The sequence below is a fragment of the Hemicordylus capensis genome, chromosome 4 (genome assembly GCF_027244095.1).
Source record: "Hemicordylus capensis ecotype Gifberg chromosome 4, rHemCap1.1.pri, whole genome shotgun sequence".
In the NCBI taxonomy this organism is placed as follows: Eukaryota; Metazoa; Chordata; class Lepidosauria; order Squamata; family Cordylidae; genus Hemicordylus; species Hemicordylus capensis.
The window spans coordinates 266,653,776-266,679,558 of record NC_069660.1 but is presented as its reverse complement, the minus strand read 5'-3'; the positions used below and the strand labels follow the sequence as shown (position 1 = coordinate 266,679,558).

At 41.7% G+C, this 25,783-nt stretch overlaps 1 protein-coding gene across 15 annotated transcripts in view; it reads right to left on the bottom strand.

The window, feature by feature from the left end:
• The window catches only part of CSPP1 (centrosome and spindle pole associated protein 1), a 121,290-nt gene extending 95,727 nt beyond the window's left edge, over positions 1-25,563 (bottom strand). For 9 of the 15 annotated variants that reach the window (XR_008306938.1, XR_008306937.1, XM_053249257.1 and 6 more), the window contains exons 1-5: positions 24,071-24,198; positions 17,389-17,501; positions 14,924-15,017; positions 5,844-5,941; positions 4,078-4,101 (exon numbers count right to left, since the gene is read on the bottom strand). Coding sequence is in view for 13 of the 15 variants with exons in the window: in XM_053249257.1 (XP_053105232.1) it covers positions 4,078-4,101; positions 5,844-5,941; positions 14,924-15,017; positions 17,389-17,487 (315 nt within the window). In the remaining 2 variants the exon portion in view is untranslated. Of the gene's footprint in view, positions 1-4,077; positions 4,102-5,843; positions 5,942-14,923; positions 15,018-17,388; positions 17,502-23,868; positions 24,199-25,538 lie in introns of those variants that run through there. The other 6 variants (XM_053249266.1, XM_053249269.1, XM_053249268.1 and 3 more) reach the window with 3 other exon arrangements.
• Positions 25,564-25,783: the final 220 nt, after the last annotated feature.

Genomic DNA, 25,783 nt, shown 5'->3' with positions numbered 1-25,783 from the left:
TTTTGAATGGCTAACATCCTGACTAATGAAGCTCTTGAAGAAGATTCTAGCACTAGCTAATTGTGCCAAGTCTGGAATTTGAATTCCAGATTAATGCTTGCAGTGATGCAACACAAGTCTGGAACACAAGCTCTTAAAGCAAAACCTCATTTGTTTTAAAGGGAACGTTTGCACTCTATATGAGCACAGTTCCACAAATGTTTGGTTTTTAGTGCAACTGTGCAATTTATTTTGTTTTGTTTTGCCAGTGCAGCTATGCTTGTTACACATGTGCTTCATTAGTCTGGAGATCAGCTGTTTCCGGAGTGTCATGGTTCACTACCTTTCATGTATATGGATTTTGTTGCTGCCGTCTTTTTCTCATCATACAAGTTCCATAGCAAACTCATCATTCTAGATGTGTACAACCCCATCCATATTGGAGAGAACTGAGACAAATCCAAGACATCAAAAATTAAGTATCCATAACTAGGCATCTACAAATCCACTTGCCAGCTCAGCAGTGGTGAGTGACCCCAGTATTCTGGCAAGCGACCCCAGTACTCTGGCAAGCAGGATACCCAGCACCACACAGATCTCCTCACCAGAGGAAAATTTCCACTGCCATTTCTGAGAAGATAAGAAACAGCAGGAATTCTTTCTGAGCAGCAGGAGAGGGTTCCTGCTGTTTCTTACCATTTCCATATCCCAGAACAAATGACAGAAGATCTGCTTCTCTCCTCAGAGAGAAGCAGATTTTCTGCCTATGTGACAGAAAAGGATCTGAGGGAAGAATGGGGATTGGTGGTGACCAATAATGGCTGGCTAGTAAGCTAAGCCTAAATTTGTAGATCCCTGTCCATAACTGCATTTAAAAAATAATTAAAATGCAGATATACAAATAGACAAAGTGAAACAAACAAGGCAAGCAGGATTTGGTAAAGAAAATTGTGTTGTAAGCATAAATATCAAATTTATTCCATTATCTCAATGCTCAAGCAGTCCATCACATTTCAGCATTTTACACATCTATCGTGTTCCCTTTTAAAACAGGTTTGAGTCTCGATGGAGCTTGAACCTGAAATGCAGAATAATGCCTTGAATATGTACACCAACCCTAATTCAGATATTTATTCATGTCAGTTCTCTCAGAGTAACGTTTTCTTTCCTTTTTGAAAATAGTTTGAGGGGTTGAACTGGTATTCAGACTTGAAATGTAAAATTGTATCAAATTTCATTCAAACAGCAATGTTCAAGAGAGATAATGGATTACAAAATTCAAACAGAGATTAAAATAAAAGTAATGTCAGAAGGACTATGTAAACCAAAATCTACACTTTGCTTGGCCAGCAAAACACAACATCCAGACTATTCTAAATCACAACAAAATCAACATGTACCATAGAACAGCAGTTATGGTCTTCAAACCTTTATATTCTGAAATGTGCCAACGTAGATTATTACTATTTGAAATAAAAGGGACTTTATTTATTTATTTATTAAATTAAATTAATTTTTTCTTATATACTGCCTACTCTGAAGTCTTTAGGAGAAAGAATGAAGGGGGGTAGTGTTCCAAATTAGAGGGGCGGTCACAGAGAAGGCCCTCCTACAGGCCCAGGCACCACGCACTACACCAGGGCCTGGGACCAGTGTTCCCTCCAACAGGGATTCCCAGAAGTTGTTGACTACAACTCCCAGAATCCCCAAGCAAAGGCCATTGCAGCTGGGGATTCTGGGAGTTGTAGTAAACAACATCTTGGAATCCCTGTTAGAGGGAACACTTCCTGGGACACTAAGGAGGGCCAGCTGAGTAGACCTCACAGGCCAGGATACAACCGGCCGAGATGGGCAGTCCCGGAGATATACACGTGCTAAGCCCATAAGGGTTTTGTAGGTGAGAACCAGCACTTTGAATTGAACCCAGAAGCAAACAGGCAACCAGCGCAGTGACCGTAAAAGAGGTGTGACACTATCAAATCTACAGCCACCCATGAGGAGGCAGGCTGCTGCATTCTGGACTAGTTGAAGCTTCCAAATCATTTTCAAAGACAACTCTAGGTAGATCACATTACAGTAATCCAAACGAGCGGTAACAAAGACATGAGTTACTGTTGCCAGGGCCTGCCAGTCGAGAAAAGGCCATAACTGGAGAACCAGCTGAAGCTGGACAAAGGCATCCCTGGCCACAGCCTCCACCTGCTGTTCAAGCAGGAGCCGCGAGTCCAATGCAGACTGTACAGTACTGTAAACATGCCCTCATTTGGCACATTAATCAATCCATATCACTTACTCTAGTCCATCAAGAATTTCTTGGCAAATGCATTCACTTCAATTATTTTGCTTAGGGCATGTTCCAAGAGAACTAACCCTTAAAAGTGAAACATGTTTATGTTGTTCAAAATTGCTTTCCATCTTTCCTCCAAGGTGCTCAGACTGGCATACAGGGTTCCCTCCCACCCATCCATCCATTTATCCTCACAACTACCCTAAAAGACAGTGGTTGGGTTCAGATATCATGGTTAACCAGGACTGAGCCATGGCTTAACATTAATACAGTAAGTCTTTGCTTCACATGTATGAAGGTAGGAAATTTGCAACTTTTCTTCCTGGTTTAAAAACAAGTCAGAAATTGTTATTGTATCTGAATCGGACAAATCCTGGCTTGTTCTATCCCTTGTTTGTGGTTCAGCTCCCATTTGATATCCTGGCTTGGTTTGTGACAGTTATGCTAAATCGTGGTTTAGTACAATGTCTGAACCTAGCCAATGACTTCCAAAGATCACCTAGTGAGCTTCATGGCTAGGTGGAGATTTTAATCCATGTCCCCAGTCCAAGTCCAACAGTCTAGCAACAACTACTCCACGACACTTCTCAAAACTAATTTAAATATTGCTGTACAGAATTATTTGTGGCTGTTTCTAACTATTTACTGTGTAAAGTGGAATACTTTACAAAATTATAGATACTGTAGAACAAGCATTCAGTTTGAAAGGCTAATATAGAAGTCGCATGTTTTGTATTAAAGGATGCATTGGAAAATATTACTATTAAACATTAATTATTTTCTTACATGATAAAAATAGATTAATTTAGAACTTGTACATATTTCAATTCATAACACATTTTCATTTAACAAAATCAGATATTAGAAACCCAAACATCACAATAGTTTACTACACAGAGATTATGATATTAGTAAAATAAGGTGCAGTATTTCATTAAAGGAAATCTATAATTGGAAGTTCCACACAGAAGACACTGCAGTTTGTGCCATACTATTTATACTTAATTTATTGAAATAGTAGTTTACTTAAAATTGAAGAGGGGCATCATCAATGAGTTCTGTCTATATATGCAAATAAACACATACATTGACATGAACAGTTATACTGTTGACAAATCTGTTTTCAGCAACCTGCGAACAGATTAAAAAAATTTTTTTAAGTGCTAGAAGGTATAATTTACTAATAAAAAGCTCTTTCTGAGAGTATTCCAACTGAACTACCCTGCTAATTTGGCAAAGAGGCACCTTTTAAAAGTGGTGATTCTCTTTATTTAGCAGGGGGAGAGTAACTGATCCTATCCACCCCCAGCTCAGCATCCCTCCAGTGGCTGTTGCTGGTGTCAACCTTATGTTTCTTTTTAGATTGTGAGCCTTTTGGGGACAGCAAACCGTCTTATTTATGTATTTATTTTCCTATGTAAACCTCTTTGAGAACTTTGATTGAAGAGCGGTATATAAGTATTCATCGTAGTAGTAGGAAATTAACTCAAATTGATGATACCCCCATAAAATGACTCATCAACTTTAGCATGCCCTGCAACAAACATTCATCATACAAAACCTAATGCAGATGAGTCTATTAAATTCAGCAGTCAAATCATACAGACAACACAATCAATGTGTTAAGATGACATTAATAGAAAATGAGAATGCATGGCTGATCTTATAATAAGCAAGCTCACAAATATCAAGACAAATACTGCACACAGCAAAGCACAAATATTGGCTCAATTTTTTTTAATAACACACATCTGTTAAGTCAAGCAAATTTGTATATTAATTTGAAGAACAGCACAATGCAAGCACCCTACCTTCTTTTTTGCCTGTGAAATACCCTAAAAGTTAAGAAAATAGACTATTCATAAAATGTCTTCTATCAAAACCCACTTTACTTTAAGCCCTCCCCGCAAAAGATGTATCTACTTATTTAATAAATATATATCTTGCCTCTCTATAGAATGTTTAAGGGAGCTTACAAAAAGCGTTAAGGGTAAACATTCGCATATCCACAGGTTGGGGATGGGCAGAAATGACTCCAAGGTCATTTCCGCCCACCATTTTGAGCCATTTTGTGCCATCTTTTTGCTGAGTGAGAGAATGGGATTTTTTGTGGGGGGTGGGGACCACATTTGTTTTTTGTTGTTGTTTTTAAACAACTTCTGGGGACATTGCTGGGAACACACAGAGCATGGTAAAGCACTCCTCCCTCCATTTCCCCCACTTTCAGCCAATTTTTTCCCCTTTTCACCAGCCCCCTTGCACTGTTTGCACCAGCCCATTTGCACCATTTCCGCCCTTTTGTCTCGATGCCTCGATGCCTCAGAACCTAACACCCCAATCCCCATTGCCCTAATGCCCTGTTATTCACGGATTTATGGAACACCAGTGGATAATGGGGTTCTCCTGTATATGAATGCTTGTCTCTCGAAAACTTAAAACTGTTTTCTAGACCACTTTCTGATATTGCAGCATCAACTTTCACTATATATCTCAAATATATAAGCGATATTTGACTTCACATTTTGATCTCTAGTCTCCTCATGATCTATTCCACACTGCTTTTTGTATGTTCCTGAACACAGATGTTGTTCTTTCCAAGATTTTTGACCAGAAATAAATATCAATCCTCCTTGATTTGTCTATCACTGTGTTTCCCAACCTGGGGAGCTCCAGATGTTGCTGAACTAAACTCCTATCAGCCCCAGCTACAATTTACTGTAGGGTTGGAAACCACATTTAACATCAACTATCTTCTCAACCCCTTTTTCATTTGAATGTCTGAGATAATCTATCATGTCCCTCCAAGACCATGATCTCCTTAGGGATCCCCTTGAGGGATCGCCATGATCCCTCAAGATCAATGATCCCTTACCATGAGTACCTCATCTTGCTTGGATTCAGCTTCATTCTATCATACCTCATCCAGTCCATTACTGCCTATAGGCAGGCATTTAGGAGGGCTACGCCATTTCCTGATGATGTCATCATGGAGAAATGGATTTTGGTGTCATCAGCATAATGATAACACCCTACTCCAAATCTCCTGATGATCTTACCCAGCAGTTTCATGTAGATGTTAAAAAGCATTGGAGAATGTTTGGAGCCCTGAGGGACACCATACAATAGCTCTTGTCTGAGATAATCTGCCCTCCTGCTCCTCTAACCCCAGCCCTCTACAGCTGATTCTCCAGCAACTTAAACTCATCTTCCACTCTCTCTAGAAGACATAGTTGTTCCTCATCCAAATCCTTCTTCCACAGAACCATCTCAAGGATTTCTTGTCAGTTATGTTCTGTACAGCAACTAGCTCAATGTTGGCGCTAAACAACATCAACAAGGTTGACTCAGCCTTCCATCCTTCCGAGGTCGGTAAAATGAGTACCCAGAATGTTGGGGGCAATATGCTAAATCATTGTAAACCGCTTAGAGAGCTCTGGCTATAAAGCGGTATATAAATGTAAGTGCTATTGCTATTGCTATTTACAAGTAGCTGCCACTACTTGTAATGGTACTTTAAATGACTTCGCAAGTTCACATTGACAACTCAGATGCAAGGCCTTGAGTCGGGAGCTTTTACCTGAGAAAGATAACGCCTGTAGTCTTGTCGGAGTTCCTCCTTTAGCTTGTGTTTTTTATGTTCATATTCTTCCCCAAGAGGCAAGCTTAAGCCATAGTCTACAAAATATAATTAGACATTATCTATACAAACAATATTGATGCACATGTGTGTGACTTTATTCAAAGAGGGCAAATTAATTTTCCCACATCCAAACAATTACTTGCAAAAAACACACAACATATATTGTAAAGCATAGGTCTTCAGCATATGAAACAGCTCTTAGGCTTTCACATATAAATTGGCCTATCACTTAATAATTGCAGTGATAATCTGTATGTATTGATCAGCCAACAAAGATAGAGATGTACTATCACTTCACATCACTGCTACCACAATGCTTTTCAACAGAGCCAGTTCAAACATTCAGATGAAGCCATAAAACAAGGAAGCAAGTGATGTCCATGTGTATGTGAACCAGCCCTTAGGCAGTTGACAACACTGACTCGTTTTCAATGGCAGGGCTTCCCAACCTATGGTACTCCCAACATCCTACAATAAATTGTAGCTGGGAGGTGATGGGAGTTGTAGCTTAACAACATCTGGAGTACCACAGATTGGGAACCCATCTTCCATGGTATAAACAGCTATTGGTAGTGTGCAGATATCACATATTAGATGTTACGTAGTCAGATATTTACCAATGACAACAGTTATTTTCAGTTAATTCCAGCACCACCCCTTATATCTATATAAAATTTATATACTGCCTAACTCCAAAGGCTCTAGGCTGTTCACAAAACAAACACTATAAAAAAAAACCCCAACTATTAAAACAGCAATTAAAAATGTGAAACATTCAATGATTACAGCAATTAAAATTTAAACAGGAATTTAAAATGTAAAACATTCAGAGATTAATAAAAGCCTGGCTAAAAAGGGGGGGGGTCTTATGGGCTCTTTTGAAGGCTGGTAAAGATGTTAAACCATGAATATCTATAGGAAACACATTCCACAGCACAGAAACAACTACAGAGAAGGCCTGCTCCCAAGTCACTGTCAGATGAGCCGGCAGCATATGGAGAAAGACCTCTCTTGATGACCTTGATGTGTGGTGGGGATCATGAAGAAGGCGGCACTCTCCCAGGTAACCCGGTCCTAAGCAATTTAGGGCTTTAAAGGTAATTACCAGCATTTTGTATTTTGCCCAGAAACCTCCTGTCAACCAATGCAATTGCTTTAAAGCAGGCCTAATGTGGTCTCTCCAAGACACCGCAGAGACCAATCTTGCCACTGTATTTTGAACCAACTGAAGTTTCCGAACGAAGAACAAAGGCAGCTCATTTAGAACACACTGCAGTAGTCAAGCCTAAACGTTACCAGAGAGTGCAGTACAGTTCTGAGATCATTATCTTCAAGGAACGGACACAGCTGCTGTATCAACTGAAGTTGATAGAAAGCGCTCCTGGCCATAGCCTCAACCTGACAAACCAGAGTGAGGCCTGGGTCCAGAAGCACTCCCAAGCTACGTACCTATTCCTTCAGGGGGAGTGCAGCCCCATCCAGAACAGGAAGATCTATCATGTCCCTCCAAGACCATGATCTCCTTAGGGATCCCCTTGAGGGATCGCCATGATCCCTCAAGATCAATGATCCCTTACCATGAGTACCTCATCTTGCTTGGATTCAGCTTCATTCTATCATACCTCATCCAGTCCATTACTGCCTATAGGCAGGCATTTAGGAGGGCTACGCCATTTCCTGATGATGTTATCATGGAGAAATGGATTTTGGTGTCATCAGCATAATGATAACACCCTATTCCAAATCTCCTGATGATCTTACCCAGCAGTTTCATGTAGATGTTAAAAAGCATTGGAGAATGTTTGGAGCCCTGAGGGACACCATACAATAGCTCTTGTTTCAGAGAACAGCTATCTCTGAGTGACACCATCTGGAATCTATCAGAGAGATAGGAATGGAACCACTGCAAAGCAGTACCACCTATTCCAAAATCCTCCAAGTGATCCAGAAGGATACCGTGGTCGATAGTATTGAAAGGCACAGAAAGGTCAAAAGAACCAACAGAGGTCATACTCCCTTTGTCCATTCCTTGGTAGAGATCATCCATCAGGCCAACCAAAGCTGTTTCCACCCCATAGCCCACTCTAAAGCCAGTTTGAAATGGATCTAGATTAGTAAAATCAGTATAATCCAATTCTATATAATCCCCGACCTATAATAATAAAATATTAAAATATATAATAAATGAATGGCAGCAAATTAGGAAGATATTGCCTTTTATATTTTGATTCCTTGGCAATTCTTTGGCATTAGCCAAAACAAGAGAAAGAAGAGCACGTCAGTTTAAGAACAGAATTTATTTAAATTAGGTAAAGTCATTTTGAAATACTTTTGAAAATGACCTAGCTCTATTCTCACTAAAAGTCATTAAGCTGTAAAGAAATGGAAGTTAGCTGTAAAAATATTGTGAGAACATACATAAGTGGTAATGTACACCACTCCTTGGAGAAGGAGTGGGATATAACATGTAAATAAATAATCCAACAAGTATGGGGGATACAAAATATTTCTACAAACACACAACCTTTAGGCCCATATTCAACACTTTGTTAAACTAAGTTCTAGTTTATGGCAAGTCTGCAAATCAGGCACACAACAATGCATTTCAAGGCAAAGATCTTTCCCACTTTGTAACACACTGCAATGCAATAATAGAAATGGCACGTCCTAGACATGAGTCATTCTTCTGTGACATCATTGAAATACTTCAACAAATGTGGCCAACTATAACAGATCATTGCAGCTCATTGAAAGGCAGCCAATCTACATCTGCCTAGAAAGATGGTAGACTTCTTTTCATTGTCAGCTGGATTTCACAAACTCCAGGGTTAACAGCATTTAGTTAATTACAACAAACGTTTCTGCTAAGTCTTAGTTCTGCATTTTTGCCACATGCATTTGCAGTTTACTAACTGAAGCTAGAAATGGTGCTGAGTAGCAAAACCAAATGTAAGGGCAAATTTATCTTGCTTGCTTACCTACATTGGTAAGTAAAATATGCTGATACACAGAATAATATACATTTCACATGCATAGTATGTAATCAAAAGTGTTCTGGAACAAATTCCAGTAATTTTTAACATGCACATTTCTCATTTGCATATATTTGTTTTAGAAAAATGTACATGGAAATTTTTCAGATGCCCTAAATAGATTGTGATTTGATTTGGCACATAATTTGGCATATATGTTGTAAGAAAAGCCCATCATAATAATTTCCTACTCTGTATCTCAAAGTTTTTAAGTAGTCAAGTACTTGAACTGAAATATTTGATGTGAGCAGGGAGTGGGGGGGAATAATTAATATGGTTTAACTGTTATATTGAAAAAAAATTCAAAAGCTTTATGAAGAAAGAACTTTTGAAGTGGACATTTTCCCCACAGAAAAATACTGCATGGGGAAAATTTCCAGGAAATGTTCTATTATGGAAACATTTTCACAGAAATGTTTCATCCCCACATCTCTATCTGCAACTGCATCAGCGGTTATTGGCCATGATTAAAGGAACCTCCATCGACAGAGGCAGATTCAGATACTTCTGTATAACAAATGCTAGAAGCAAATGGGAAGACATGACCTTCATGCCCCATGCATGGGCTTCCCAGAGGCATCCAGCTGGTCAAAGAAACAGAATGCTGGACTAGATCAATATTAGTCAGATCCAGCTTGGTTGTTCTTATGTTCTAAGATATAGTAGCTTAGGATACAAAAATTAAAACATGGAGTACATACTTGTTTGGGTGTTGCCATGATGTTTACCCATAGGCCTCTGATGGCAGGCAGCTCAATTGTTATTTTAGGTCATTTCTAGTGATGTCATTTTACCTACTGTCAGTATACTGAAAATATTAAACTCTAAAGCTAAACATTTTCAGAGATATATTGCTACATCAAGTGCTATTTCACAAGTTTTCTACTAAGCTTTTCAGACATAAGCTAATCTCATTAAAGGGTCTATAAAATCACATTCTTTTTTGAAAAGAAGAAACATAACTTTTACCCTCAGCCTTAGGATAACCTAACTTTGGAATACTCTGCGTTAAACATATGTAGTCTTCAGCCTTGGAAAAATCAGTACATTTCTTACAGACAGGGAAAAGTGAACAAAAGAACTACTCAAGACTCCAGCTGAGTATCATATGTGTTTCAATGTTCAGGTTGATGGGCTGACAGAGGAGGGTGGTGGTACCGCTATTTGGAGCATGTGAGAGAAAAGGGAGATACAGCACTGAGAGACTGGCAGGCCAGGTGAGGGCAAGGAGGATCAGATAACTTAGGACTGTTCTTTCTTCTGATCCTCCTTCCAGCCTGGGGTCTCATGGGCATCTTGTTAGCAATCCACTGGGGCTTAAGACTGTGCTGCTTAATGCCAAGCAAGCAAAAGGGAAAACAGCTGCCATCCATGCTTCGATCCTAGATGAAGGTGTCAAACTGGCATGCATCACTAAGACTTGGGCAGAGGAGAATAGAGGGGTTTAACCTTCGCAGTTACATTCACCAAGTTTTTCAGTGGTGCAAGGGGCAGGCAGGCAGGAACTATATTGATCTATTTTAATTCCATCCACGTGACCTCTCCAGGAGTTGGTGTCAGAAACTTTCAGCAGCATTTGATATCATGATGGCATCCTTCTACTCTACCTGTCAAGATTAAACCTGAGTGGTACTGTATTTAAGTTACTCTAGTCCTTCCTCGCCAGTAGGTCCCAGGAAGTGGTATTAGTGGACTTCTCTGAGCCAGCGTGGTGTAGTGGTTAGAGTGCTGGACTAGGACCGGGAAGACCTGAGTTCAAATCCGCATTCAGCCATGAAACTAGCTGGGTGACTCTGGGCCAGTCACTTCTCTCTCAGCCTAACCTACTTCACAGGGTTGTTGTGAAAGAGAAACTCAAGTATGTAGTACTTGTATGTAGTACTCTGGGCTCCTTGGAGGAAGAGCGGGATATATATGTAAAAATAATAATAATAATAATAATAATAACTGTTCTGCCACTTGGATTGGGAGGTACCACACGAGTCTGTCTTCATGAAACCACTGGGGGATTTGGCCAGGAATTTGGGCTGAAAAGTTCAATTGGCCAATGATACCTGGCTCTCTCTCTCTTTTGTTTTCATATGATCCTAGGGAGGTGATGGAAATCTGAATGTTGCATTCAGGGGGGGCGGGATGAAGCTCCGTCCAGATAAGCTAGAGGTGCTGTTGGACCATCTGATCTAAGAGTAGGGCTACAGCCTATTTTTCAGTGAGACTACACTTGAAGGTATGCAATTTAAGGATGCCTCTGGACCAGTGTTCCCTCTAAGGAGTGAGCACATGCACGCACTCACACATTTTTTCATATCAGCTCAGTTAATTTTAGATCCCACTCAGGCTGAATCGGGAAGGCCCCATTCTGAATGCACATGTGCACACACTGCCTTGATAGTGCTGCCCGAAGAAAACTCATTCCGAAAACTCATTCCACTCTGGACTTCATTGCATTACTGTCATTTATCCAGAATGATTAGTTTCCAAAGTGCTTTATATTTGTATTTTGTCCTAACACCACTGTTAGGTAAGTTTGTATTGTATTTAATTTTTCAGATGGGGAACAGAGAACAGTAGCAGATACTGTTACATGTCAAAACCACAGTAGCTGAGTTCAGACATAATATGAAACTATCATTTGGTTAGGCAAACCAATTTGTTTTAACTTTTGAACTCAAACCTATCCATAAACCATGGCTTGTTTGGTACTGACAAATCATGATCTGAAATTATGTTTGAAGTTGGTTTGTAAAACAGCAGTTTGCACTAACCAACTTGATATGTCTGAATTCACAGGCCACATAACACATACTCATTGTTCCACCCATGAAGCTGAGTACTGAGCTGATGGGAAACAAAAGCAGACAAGAAGCTCTAAGCCATAGTTTGCCTTTTGTACATCTGGAAGCTCAAGACATTGTATGGTTTCTTAACTATGGTTAGCACAAATCACTGTTTTGTTTTGCAACTGAACTCAGCAGGTCCATGCCACAAGTAGGATTTGAACTTGGAGTTACCAAATCAAAGTACAGTTCTCTAGACACAGAATGGTATTGGCTCACTTATCAATGCTTGCTAAATAAAATGCATATGCAAGTTACAAATCTGGGTACTGAATGTAATTGATCTGATATTCTTGGCTAAATAGTGCCTACAGAGCATCCTCATATCATACAACTTAGGACTGTTCTTTCTTCTGATCCTCCTTCCAGCCTGGGGTCTCATGCGCATCTTGTTATAAAAACAAGATAAAATAAATATTTTAATATAAATATATTTTTAAAATAAAAAATGCATTATTACTGGGGTAGGTGATAGAGACTTGGCAATATACTTTTCATTACCAAGTACTGCTTATTTAAAGAGCTTCAGTCTGCCTTCTGGGGAGCAGTACTGCTAATCTAATGAGCATGCACAGTCCTAAGTTTAACAGCCATGTAAGGAAATGCTTCTGCAATGTCTTGCAGCCAGAACATTTTTCCTCAGCTAGGCATTTGGCAACTCTACATACCCAAAATTGAAAGTGTCATTGCTTCAAAAATGAAGCAACACAGTTCTTACCTCTCTCTCTCTCTCTCTCTCTCTCTCTCTCTCTCTCTCTCTCTCTCAATTTTGATCCAAAAGCCCTACTAGGAATAAACCCAGAACCTAAGCCCAGGTCTGTTTTTAAAAGAGCATTAGTTTTCTCACGAAAACATATTCTGAAATTTTAGTTTGTAATTAGCTCAGGGCAAGATTCAATAATCATTCTGTCACAAACTCATATGTCATTATCGGGATGAAAAAAACCTTGATCACAGATGGAAGTCGCAAAAAATAGAAGCATGACAGCATGTACGAGAATAAATTAAACTCAACAGCAGAGAGCAAACTACTCAAGGAAACTAAAGCTGTTGCTAAGCAACAACCAGTTTGATGCAAGAATGCTCTGTAAGTGTTGACTATCACTGATGCCCAACTGGAGTATACAAGTAGAGAGAAATCTCAAGAAAAATATGTAGGTTATATAGAAAGAGGAAGTGAAACACCGGAAAATGCAGGTTACTAAAAGGAGACAGAAGTTATGTATATTAATATAAGATAGTATCGATTTGCACTGCTCTTACTCTTGTAAAGAGCAACAGAAATGAAAAGTGCAATTTTTCTACTTTAAAAAACTGCAGGCTGTGAAAGAAGATTGTGTGAAACTATAAAACAGATATTAAAAAGTGGGAAGACTACATCACAATACATATTATAGTGGAATACATATTGCAGGTTTACAGGAAAGTGGCAGACAAGATAACACTATTCAATAGGGATGTGATAATGTTGCTACCACAAAACATTTCAACTCGCAATGGGCTGTTTTTGAGTGTTTTGAGCTCGAAACAGAACACCCTCTTTTTAAAAGGGCCTGTTGCAAGCTTGGAGAGGAACAAGCCCATTTTGGAGGCCTGTTTTTCCCATGCTGATTGGTTTGTGGACTCCTTGCTTCTTGATTGGCTTATCATACAAAACAAGTGTTGCCATGGGCAATTGTGCCCTGACCAGCTGGAGGAAGTAAGGGGAGGGAACACAAAAAGGAGGGAATGTAAAAATGTATTCAAAAGGGACTGAGAGGCAGAAAGAACCCTTATGCCTCTATTGAAGAGGATACATCAGGAGAGGAGGAAGGAAGGTTTGATTTTGTGGTTTTCTCAGCACTGAGCATAATATGCTCTGCTATTGCTGCTACAACTATCTGGTTTTGCTGGATCTCAGATTGACAAGGCAGAACTTGTGTGCCTGATTTCCTTGAGTGGTGGTTTGTTTTGTTTGCAAGATAGTGTTGTGGCAAGAAATGGATAGTGGCAGCTGTGTGTTTGTGTGCACGCACATGTGCGCACGAACATATTTCTTGGTGACTGCTGTGATGAGCTCCATTTCTGGCTTTGAGACTAACTTGTGCTTCACTCACTGCTCTGGTCTGCTCTGCAATCTGCATTGCAAGGTGTACTCAGTCAAAATGTGGCTGAAGTTGCTCTAGTTGAGCTTATGGCTATGCTTGCTGCTAATGGTGCTGCTGTGGCAGCTGTTGCAATACTAGGAAGTTTGAAGTCATAATTGTGTGTGAGAAAGCAACTTGTGCCAATTATGTTATTGCAGAACAGACACTGCGGCTGGCAGTAGATTCTGGGTATATGGACATTCTGGGTCTGTGGATAGATACCCTTTTACTGTGTGCTTTTGCAGGGTTTTTCAAGGCAGGGTTGCAAAATGCACTGCAAATTACATGCACTCTACGAGTGCAGCTTGTTCTGGCCATAGGGAACAATGGGGAAACTCAAAACACCCCATTGTTCCCCATGAGTAGTTCCTAGGGACACCAAAGTGGTTTGGGTGGTAGGGCATGATGGGTGCTACCTACCACCCAACCCACAAAGAAATGGGCACGCATCGCGTGTTTTGAGTTTCCCCATTGTTCCCTATGGAAGAAACACTCAAAACATTTTGAGTTGTTTCATCAAAGCAGCCAGCTCAACCGCTGTTTTGGCAAAACGTTTTGCTCAGCTTTCATTTTGTTTTGAGTCTGAAATAGAACGCGAAATTCCTTTCATGCATATTCCTGCTACTCAAGCATGACTGCACTGAGGACAGCTGAACAACAGTATGCAAACCTGGTTTATCACACAATAGCAATGAGGCCATATATCACATCACATATGGGAATAGCTCCTCCAAAAGACAGACAGAAAGCATTTAAATCTCTTCAAACAATCCCACTACACAAGAATCCCTCTTTAGGTCACAACAGAGGGTGTTAGCTCCTTGATAGCACTTTGCTATTATGAATACACATCATGTATACTTCTATTTTATTTTTCTCCTCTCGTTTACATGGAGAGGACCATGCTCAAGTCACCTTGACTCTGCATAGTTGAATGTGAATATAGATAGAAATTCAATAAAGTGTCAAATACAATAATGCTATATTTTAGTGCAAACTAAAACACACTAACACACACATACCGTGAACACCAGTCTGACTGTTTGGTGGGATGTTTTCTTTAGCCATGGATATTAACATTTTGCTGGTCTCAGAAAGTTTCTCTGCACTTTTGTTCTGAAAGAGAATGCAGAACAGATAAGGCAGAATTGACACTGGAATAACTTTCTTTAGTTTCTAAGGAAGAATATGCTTATGTGTTTTTGAGAGGTTTTTTGAATATAAAGGAACTATGGAATTTTCCTAGCATTTTCCAGTTATAGGAGGTACTACTAAATCAATTATGCTCTACTTAATGCTTGCTTACACATAATGGCAGGGAAAAACATAATTCTAATACTAAAGTCACTTTCAACACATCTTGTTTGTTAACTGTGGAACACTTTAGATAGATATTTGTTAGAACAAGATTCTGTTGGAACAGACCTCCTCCTCAGCCCAGCTCAAACCTGAGAGTCTCCCAGGCAGAACCAAGACTGGGGTTACATATTTATGAAGCCCAAGACCAAAAAGAAAGATGTTTTTAAATGGATTTGAGTGAGGCAGATGGCTTAGCTCCCCTCCTTCACTTGTTAAAGAAGGACTGAAAGGTAATCCAACAACCCAGGAAGACCTTGGGCAAACTAGACTAGCAGCATTCAAGATTAATATGCATATGACCAAAATTCCATTCTAAATCAAAAAGCGAACTTGGGAAACATTATCTGGCCAAGTGATTTCTTCCCTTCATGATTGCAAGACCTTCCAGTCAGGAATTATTCATTCCTCCTCTCTTGATTGTTCTAATCAAAGCTTCACCAGTTCATATTAAAATTCTGACCATCTAGATCCAATATTTCAACCATCTAAATTCAATATTAGGGTTTCCTAAAAGGAGACCACCTGAATTCACAAAACAATAGCATAAGTATAATCACAGTATTCAAAAGAGGAACTGGGTTCCTCCTCCATTTCCTCAATAAACCATGCCAGACAGAGGAATTATTCAGATTAATCCTATACATCTAGCAGAGAACACTGTGTGTGTACATTTCCTCACACCTCACCCTATGGCTGGTGAAATCTTTTGCCACTTTCAGTAAATGTGGGGGTATAAATATCAAACTGCCAGAATTCACACTCTGAGCACAACCACTCCAGAACACCCAAATGGAAACGGGGGTTGTTTCCCAGGGGCTTTTGGCTGTGCAAGAGGTCTCTGACCTTCATCTCCATGCTGCTTCCAGGATCTCTTTGCAGACTAAGGAAAGGTATACCCCCTGACAGAAGTTCACACACTGCGGTTTTAGACCAACTCTCCTCTTCCCCACTCCCCCTTTTTCTCCAATCTGCTCTCCATTCCCTTTTGTTATGTTGCTCCCAGCCCCATCCCTACAAGAGATGAACTCCTTCTTAAGTTAGGATCAATTTCTTGCTCCTCTGTTCTTTTACTAAACAGGCAAAGCTGAAACACCCCATCCTTTTGTTTCAAAGGACAAAGGAACATAGGAAGTTGTCTTAAATCAAGTCAGATCATTGGTCCATCTAGCGCAGCACTGTCTATTCTGACTCATAGCAGCTCTTCAGCATTTCAGGCAGGACTCATTCCTAATCCTACCTGTAGCTTCTGCACACTTATTACCTTTGCTGGATGAGAATGAATATTCTTCAAGTTCAGCATATGAATACCACTACAAAACAAGCCATTCACATTAAATTTTTAAATTTAAAATTAAATTCAGAATATTGCCATTATTTTCTTTTCCATTTTCAAATCCCCAAAAGATCAGTTTTGATTAGTCTTACTATTGAGTCTGTTCATGCTACATTGTACTTACACACCATATTGCCAACACTGATTGTCTAAAAATATTCAGCCAATTCTATCATATCAAAGAGCATTAAAATATTTGTAACTGATATTGGGCTTTGTCCCCATTTCTGCACCATACAAGTAGGGATGTGCACAAAATGAGATTCAAGCAACAAATCGCTGCACATCCCCCACACCTTAACAGGGAGGAGAGCAGGTCCATATGTGCTCCTCCTCCACTCACTGCCAGGAAGTTTGGCAGCACTCCCCCTCAGCTACGATCGCATGCGGGCGAGGCATCTCCCAGCTGCCCTCACGCAACACTGGCACACACATGTCCACCACGCATGTGCATGCTGGTGTTGAGTGAGGGCAGCCAGGAGACACCCCGCCTGCGCATGATCATAGCTGGGGTGAGTGCAGCCAAACTTCATGTGGTGGTGAGCAGAGGAGGAGCAGGTCTCCTACCTACTCTCCTACCTGTCAAAGGTGCCAGGGATGTGCAGTGATTCAGTGCTCAAATAGCATTTCACCCACATCCCTATATTTTGGTCAAGTGTATCTTCCTGCAATTTACAATAAAGGAGAGTGTATTGAATAAAATATTTTAAAGGTTTTTTTTTTAAGGTTTCAGACAGAATTACAAGAGTAATGCTTTTAATCTCAGTCTTGGTGGTGGTGGTTTTAAAATCTCACCGGCATTTCCATGTAAGGAGGATCGTTTTCAAGTTTTGCTTTGTCTTGGGCCAACTTGGCTTTCTGGTCTTCAATGAATTGGTCCAGGTTGTCAGCCATTTTTTATTATTATTCTGCAAAACATACAGAGTTCTTTATGCATACAGTACTACTTCAAAACAGCAGAAATGTTATTTTTTTCTAACAGCTATTTTAGGAAAATAACTGTGTTAATCATGATTTACAGATTATATAGGGGAAAATGTAGCTTCTCATTTTTTTATAATCCACATTTTTGCAAGAGGTCTCAAAATAATCAGTCATTAACTCTGCAACTGTACAACTACCCTCACACAAAAAATACAGCTTATTGCAAAGCAAAATGACCCCCCCCCCTTTGTGAATCCCAGAGGAATATTGCATGATTATGGAATATATGGTATATTAGTTATTAAACAAATTGTTTTACTAAGAGGCAAGATCCCATCATAAAACAGCACAATTTTAAAAATACAAGGAGTTCCATTCTCCAAGGTATCAAGTTTTAAGCACTGGAGTAAACTTGAATACCTAGATGATGATGATGATGATTTTACATTTATATCCCACTCTTCCTCCAAGGAGCCCAGAGCAGTGTACTACATACTTGAGTTTCTCTTTCACAACAACCCTGTGAAGTAGGTTAGGCTGAGAGAGAAGTGACTGGCCCAGAGTCACCCAGCTAGTTTCAGGGCTGAATGGGGATTTGAACTCGGGTCTTCCCAGTCCTAGTCTAGCACTCTAACCACTACACCACGCTGGCTCAGATGCAATAAACAAACAAACAAAAAACCTATATCAGAGTCCAGTTATGGCTGGTTAATTTCTCCAGAGATGATTAAGTAGAGTCTCCCAGATTACCTAGACAAGCAAGGGTACATGGGTGTTCACTAGTGGTCTGCCCTCTGGTTTGAAATCTGCATGTGCAGAAGAGCTCTGAGTGGGAAATAAGCTCCAGAGCACTTCCAATGCTACATGCACAGCGCCCCTTCCTGATCCTGGTCAGGGGCAAATGTTTAGAGCTGGTAGTACCGATTCCTGTGCCTGGGAACTATCACATTCAACTCAAACCAGACAGGCTCTTCCTCAATGGATCATCAGTGCTACTAAAGCTAATCACCGCCATCTGTTTATGAGAGGATTCTCATGCACAGCAGGGTGGGCACAACTATTGCTATGTGTGATAATCTCTGGGTTGGGATCAGCAAGTAAGTCTTGGACAGTGCTGTTAATACCCTGCCAACAACTCTGCTCTCTCTGAGTACTCAATAGGGAAAGTCGACTAGGATGGTATAGCACAATGCAAAATCAACAGGAGGATCCACTAGATAGCTTGGGCAGTAGAAGATCCCAACCCAAATCACTCATGCTCATATATTCCCTGATTTGCAAAGTCACAGAGATGATGTAAACATGAGATTAACTTTTACTACAGCATCTCTGGTTTATCAACTACTTTCTAACTCCTCTTCCCATCTGCTGTCATATTGGAGCAGGAACAGCCCTGAAAAGAACACACACACACACTAGACTAGCCTATTTGAGGTAAAATGTCAAGTATCATAATTTCTGAGTCTGTAAGGGACTATCCACAAATTATCCCAACAGTCAAATTTTAGAGTTGATTGCAGCACTCCAGCTCTTTTGTATAATATTGTATTTGTATGTGCATCTAAGCCCCTAGTCCTAAGCGTTACCCTTTAATGACTGACATTCAGACCAATGCTGTACACACTACAAAAAAAGGAATAATTTTTCTACTACTACTACAAATATTTATATATAGCACTCTTCAACCAAAGTTCTCAAAGCGGTTAAAAAATAAATAAAGAATACATAAATAAGATGGTCCCCTGTCCCCAAAGGGCTCACAATCTAAAAAGAAACATTAGGCAGATACCAGCAACAGCCACTCGAGGGATGCTGTGCTGGGGTTGGAGAGGGCTAGTTGCTCCCCGCCCCCTGCTAAATAGAAGAAAATCACCACTTTAAAAGGTGTCTCTTTGCTCAGTTAGCAGGGGTTTTTCCACTGTCTCCTTCCCTCTGAAGCCCACAGTGCCTCCTGAAAATATCTGTCCCTAAGGCCGTTCAACAGAAGGAAGATAAGAAAAAATCACCCCTCCCTCCTGCTTGCACAGTGTTTGTCCAGATGTCAGCCACTAGTTTAACACTGCATGTGTAACACTACTGTAGGACATGAATAAAAATGGTACTGCTACCAACCCTTTAATAGTTCACAGTGTGGACTGTGTTCACATCTCATGTTCACAACGAGGAAGCACTCCTGAACCTGGCTCTGAACTAGGCTTGAGTCCAAAACGTTTCGGAGGCCATTATAGAGGCCTTCAAAATGTTTCGGAAGCCAAGGCCATTTCGGGGGGAGGGTGCACTTACGCCTCCTGTCACTTTTCCCCCGCCAGCGCTCCGTTTTTACCAAAACCCATGGGGCGGCAGCATACCATCCTGCCTCCCCTTCACCCTTTCGTCGCCATAAGTCACCAGAAGTACCGGCTGCATGTGCACCCGTTGCACGAGCACGCGTTTCCATCTGCCATGCAGGCACACGCACACGACAGGCACACATGTAGCCGGTGCTTCCAGCAACTTATGGCAACGAAAGGGGGAAGGGGCAGCAGGAAGGTACACTGCTGCCCCATGGGTTTCGGTAAAAACGGAGTGCCGGTGGGGGGAAGCAGCAGGAGGGGTAAGTGCACCCTTCCCCAGCCTTAAGGAGCCACCGCCGCCGCAACGTGGCTGAGACATTTCGGGCTCAAGCCTACTCTGAACCTGGATTATTAGGTGATCGCCATAGCCAGGAGTCCTTTCACACTATTTCAGTTGATGTACCAGCTGCGATCTTAACAATCTTCTAAGTGGAAGAACACTACTTCAACAATCTCCTAACCATCTTTGAAAGGTGCTCATGATCCAGAATGCTGGAATCCAGAATGTCAAAGCTAGAGTGCTGATATGAGCTAGTAATATAAGAAGCATATACAGGTGGCCCTAGTTACCCAATGTCCCGGCACCCGCGGTTTCGCATATCAGTGGACAGGTCTTAGAGACCCGGTTTCTTTATCCGCTGTACAAAAATAGGCTAGAATTCACCTATTTGCAATTGCTGAGTGGACAGAAATGACTTCCAGTGTCACTTCTAGTTGCCATCTTACAACATGGAGCCATTTTGAGGCTCATTGGGTTTGGGGGTTTTTTTGTTTGTTTTTTTAATGGCAAATATTTGCCAAAAACTCAGCCGATTTGGGGGTTGGGGGAAGGCATTTCTGGAGCCCTGAAGAGCAAGTTACTATTCATTTCTACTCTTATTTCTCTCCCTCCCACTTTTCAGGAAGTGTGTGTGTGTGTGTGTGTGTAGGAACCTAACCACTAGATTCCCATAGGGGTGAGGTTCACTGTTTCCTCTAAGGTGCATGCGTGCACACATGCGCACCAACTCCCAGGCCCCCACGCAGCAGTTTCTGGGGGGTACGCAGACTCTGCTGCACCCGCCACTGCTGCCCAACACCCTGGCACCCTGTTCCCCCCCCCCACTCCACGGCCAGGAAGAATTGCCGTGCTTTCCCCCTCTCCCCAGCTGGGTCACCACCATGCCACCACAGTGGTCCCTCTAATTTTTTTCATCTCTGTGCAGAATGAGTTTTATTCTGGGCAGCAGTATCAAGGCAGTGAGTGTGTGTGCACCTGCATTCAGAATGGGGCCTTCCTGATTCAACCTGAGCACGATCTAAAATGAACTGAGTGGACATCCAAAAACTTGTGAGCACATGCAGGTGCACACGCCTTAGAAGGAACAGTGTACCACCACTTCCTCCCTCCTCCAAGCTGGCTGGACTTCCTCCTCCTCCAGTTCCAGCTGAAGGACCGAGCAGCCAGAAGAGGATGGGAGGCTCCCCGAGTGGCTCCCCCCGCCCCAGCAGCCAGGGATCTAATTTTTTTAATCTGTGTGCAGAATGAGTTTTGTTCTGGGTGGCAGGATCAATGCATGTGTATTCAGAATGGGGCCTTCCTGATTCAGCCTAAGTGGGATCTAAAATTAACTGAGTATCTGCGTACACACATGCACATGCCTTAAAGGGACCACATGCCTTAAAGGGAGCACTGCCGGCAGCCCAGAGAGGTGGGGGCCTGTGAGGGGCGGGAACGGGTGGCAGAGATGGCTCCCCCTCTCCCATGGCTGCAGAGGAGGTGGCAGTGGCTCCCTGCCCAGAGATACCAGAGCTGGGGATGAGGGTCGAGGAAGGACAGGAGGCTACAGTGGCTCCCCCTACAGGGGGAAAAAGGTTTAAAAATTTTACGTGTCGTGCTTTGTATGGTGCAATAGTCAGTCACTCGTGTGCACACTGACTTGATGCTGTCCCCCAGGACAAAACTCTTTCCACTCACTGATCATAAAAATGAGAGGCAATGCTGGTGAGGTTTCTTTATTTGCGGTTTCCATACTCACGTTTATAGGCGAGAAAGGAACCCTGTGAACAACAATGGCCACCTGTAACTTTGTTACAACAACTGTACTGGCTATGTTACAGCTTGCATGGGTTCTCCCATACAAGCAAAAATATTTTTGTTTCAGCAAGTGTTTGGAGTGTATAAGTATTGCTCTATGTCTGTAGCTGCTACTATTTTATCTATTATAATTGTGTTTTAACTGAATTGTTTTAAATTACTTTATAAGCCGCCTTATGCCTTCAACTGAATGGAGATGCAAGACATAAAATTTTTAAATAAATAAAACGAATGCTTTCCAATTGGATTACATGGAATAGACACAGAGATTTGGAGGAAAACAAATATAAGAACATAGCTTGAAAACAACATTGCAGAAAGGGAGAAATAGATGTCCCTGAAATAAGTGTCCTATGCAACAGATTAACATAGCAATATGTTGCTATTTTACATAACTACTAAAGTAAGTGTGAGCTCATGCTTATATGTTCACCTGAAAACTCAAGCAACAGCTTGCATGTTTAATACAATACATAAAGTAGCTCAAACATAAATCAAGACAGAGAAAGCATCCTAGGATAACTCAGAAGCCTTACTTCCAATACAAGACAATCAATGCTAAAAATAAATTCCCTTTCCGATTTCTCTAAATCCTTAATCACATTAGTTTAGCACTGATAAAATGAACGACACACATTTTCATGCATCCTAAAGACTAGACAAACATGTTTCCACAGTAATCTGCTGATATTACTTTGTAACTGCTGATACTACTTTGTAACTGCTTCCTCTGTGTGTGTGTGTGTGTGTGTGTGTGTGTACGTCGATATATTATAAATTATAAATATATCAATGTGTACACTTGTAATAATGTCAATTTCTAGCAATAGTCTTTTCAGAAGTTAGAATCTGACATTATCACACATGCCTAGTTCAGTAAAAAAGCTTTAAATGCCAGTTTCTAATTAGGAGTATAATGTTACACCTGTGCCAAAATATTCAAACATTGATTAACAGAAGTTCTATAATGTCACACATAGACACAGGCTATATTAACATATATTTGCCATGTTTTAAAAGAGCTATCTAAGCGACAGAAAAAAGTCACCTGCTCAGATCAATGTCGGTGCTTTCAATAGGTGATTAATTACTATGAGAAAGGAAAGCTACTATATATATATTAATTCATCCAATAAATAACCATCAAAGTGGAATAATATAAATACTTGTACCACAAAAAGGGACTATCAATTAGCACAAATAAAAATATGGTGCTTTAAAACATGGTTAATTTATGACACACTGCACTGGTGACATAATCCGAAATAGTCCATCTTCTAAGCCCTTATTTGCTGGTATAATCAGGGCACTAGCAGCATACACACACACACACACTTACAAAGAAGTGCAGGTTTTCATAGTTAATACTTCATTTAAGGCAATATTTATGCTATGCTGCACAGAAGACATCTATGCTCATAGGATAAGAACAAGCAGAGCAGAATCAGTTGGAGAGTACAGATCACACTCAGATCTAAAACCAGAAAACTCCAGATCCAGACATCAAAGAGAGTTTCAAGACAGGGCGAGGAGCAGGGAAGGCTGGGGTCGAGCTGCGGGAGAGGGTAGGCTGGAAGAGAAGAGCAGCCGCAGCTTCCAGGCGTCCAAGGTCGTCGGTCTCTTTAAGAGCCTATACGGCGTTGTTAGGCAACCAGGTTACAACAAAAACGGAGGCCCTCGGACAGTCCTCACGAAAACAGAGCACGCAGCCTGCTCCCCTCTGAAGCAGCAGGGCAGACTCCTTTGTACGAGCACCAAAACTGAGTCCGAGGTGCACCATCCTCTCCCCCAAATTTAGTCCCCTGCGCCCCCACACACTCCCAGTCAGGGTAGTTCCCCCGCCCTCCTCCCGCAAACTCTTCTAATTCGGATACTGGGACTTCCCTCAGCGTCCCCAGAGTGGCAGAGAGACGCTTATCCCAACCCCGCGCTTCCACTCACTCCGCCACGACGGGGAAAAAGGAAGACGCTCCCGTCCTCGCACCAGACAGACAGACAGACAGACGTGTACTTTCCAGCTCGTTCCAAAAAGCCACCCGAGTTGTTGCGCAGGCTTTTGTTGTTGGGGCTTTTGTTTTTGCGAGCCTGCGGGAGACACGTCGGACCCCAACAACACCCGGAGTTATTGCCACCCTGACCCCACCTTTCGCTGGCTCCTGAGGCCCAGCCTCCGGCAAGTTGTCGAGCCCCTAACTCCCGCCGCCGCTCTCAGGCACTCGCACGGCAGCCCTCCGTCCTCAGGGAGGAGCCAACCTAACGGCAGGAGGAGAGAGGCCAAGGGTGAGGTGGCGAGCCGACAGCTCCCTCTGCTGCCCACCGCCAGGAAGAAAGCCTAACCTTGGAGGGTGAGGAGGCAGGCAGGGGTTCACTTCAGCCTTTGCGGGGAGTATGTGTGTGTATATATAAATTAATAAAAGGAGAGCTGTCGGAAACTTGAGCCTGGCTGCCATCCTTTTTCTGAGTCCGAACTGAATGAGAACTGCTTGTGGCTGCTCAGAAGTGAAGGCACTCTGTGTATGCTCAGAAAGAGAGAGAGGCATTCGGTTAACACCACTTTATTCCGGCCAGAGAGGGACATTCTGTTTTCACCACACGGGGTTGAGCCCTGCTGCTACTCGCAAACAGCAAAAACGACGGCTGAGAGCCATTTTAGGTGTTTGGCGAGGTTGTCGTTGTTGTTGTTTAAAGAGAGCCAGCATGGTGTAGTGGTTAGAGTGCTGGACTAGGACTGGGAAGACCCGAGTTCAAATCCCCGTTCAGCCATAAGACTAGCTGGGTGACTCTGGGCCAGTCACTTCTCTCTCAGCCTAGCCTGCTTCACAGGGCTGTTGTGAAATAGAAACCTATGTATGTAGTACACAGCTCTGGGCTTCTTGGAGGAAGAGCGGGATATAAATGTAATAATAAATAATAAACGTACTCTGTACTTTCATTTACTAGAGTCAGTTGCTACAACGAATATAGATACAATATGCATCAACTCCTACTACGCGGGAGGAGGCAATGGTAAACCCCTCCTGAATTCTACCAAAGACAACCACAGGGCTCTGTGGGCGCCAGGAGTCGAAATCGACTTGAAGGCACACTTTACCTTATATACAATTGTACACCCAAAATTCACACACACACACACACATATATACATACACACAGAGTATATCCAAATACGGGGGGTGGGGGGAGAGAGGTGTATCTCCCGTATTTGTAGGGTTGGTTGCGGAAATAGTGGCGGAAGAAATACACTCTTCTATTAAGTGAGGATAACCACCTTTCCATAACAACCCCCACTCACCCCGTTGGAAAAACAGGCGCCCCATTGCCAGCAAATACTCTTCCCCCTTAAAAAAAAACAACATGTTTGCTTTTTAAAAAAAAATAATTTTTAAAAACGTTACATTTTATTACTTGATTTGGTCCATTTTTAATAAAAACCCAATAATGAAAGTCAAACTCAATAAAGGAAGAACAGGAGAATAAAAATGAAAGTGCATTGAATACAACTCAGTAAAGGGACAGCAAGCAAAAGAGAACTATCCCAGGAGCTGAAGACAGAGAAGGGGGAAAGACACGCCCGTCATGCTTCACGAAGCTGCCTTTTATAGATAAGAAACCTGTTTAAAAATGTGAATTTGCCCGCTGCTCCCCTCTCAAAAGAACAAGATATCCACGATCGGCGCTTCAGTTATAAGGCGCTCAGAAATATAGTAAAAGGCGTTACAGGCAGCATCCCCCCCCCCCCCCCCCCGCAGCTGCTCAGTAATCACAACGATCCAACAGCACAGCTCTGGGATTAGGCAGGAAAGGAGACGTTTGCGGCAGAGCGTGCCAGAGCTGCCGGGGTAGCCCGTCTCCTCGT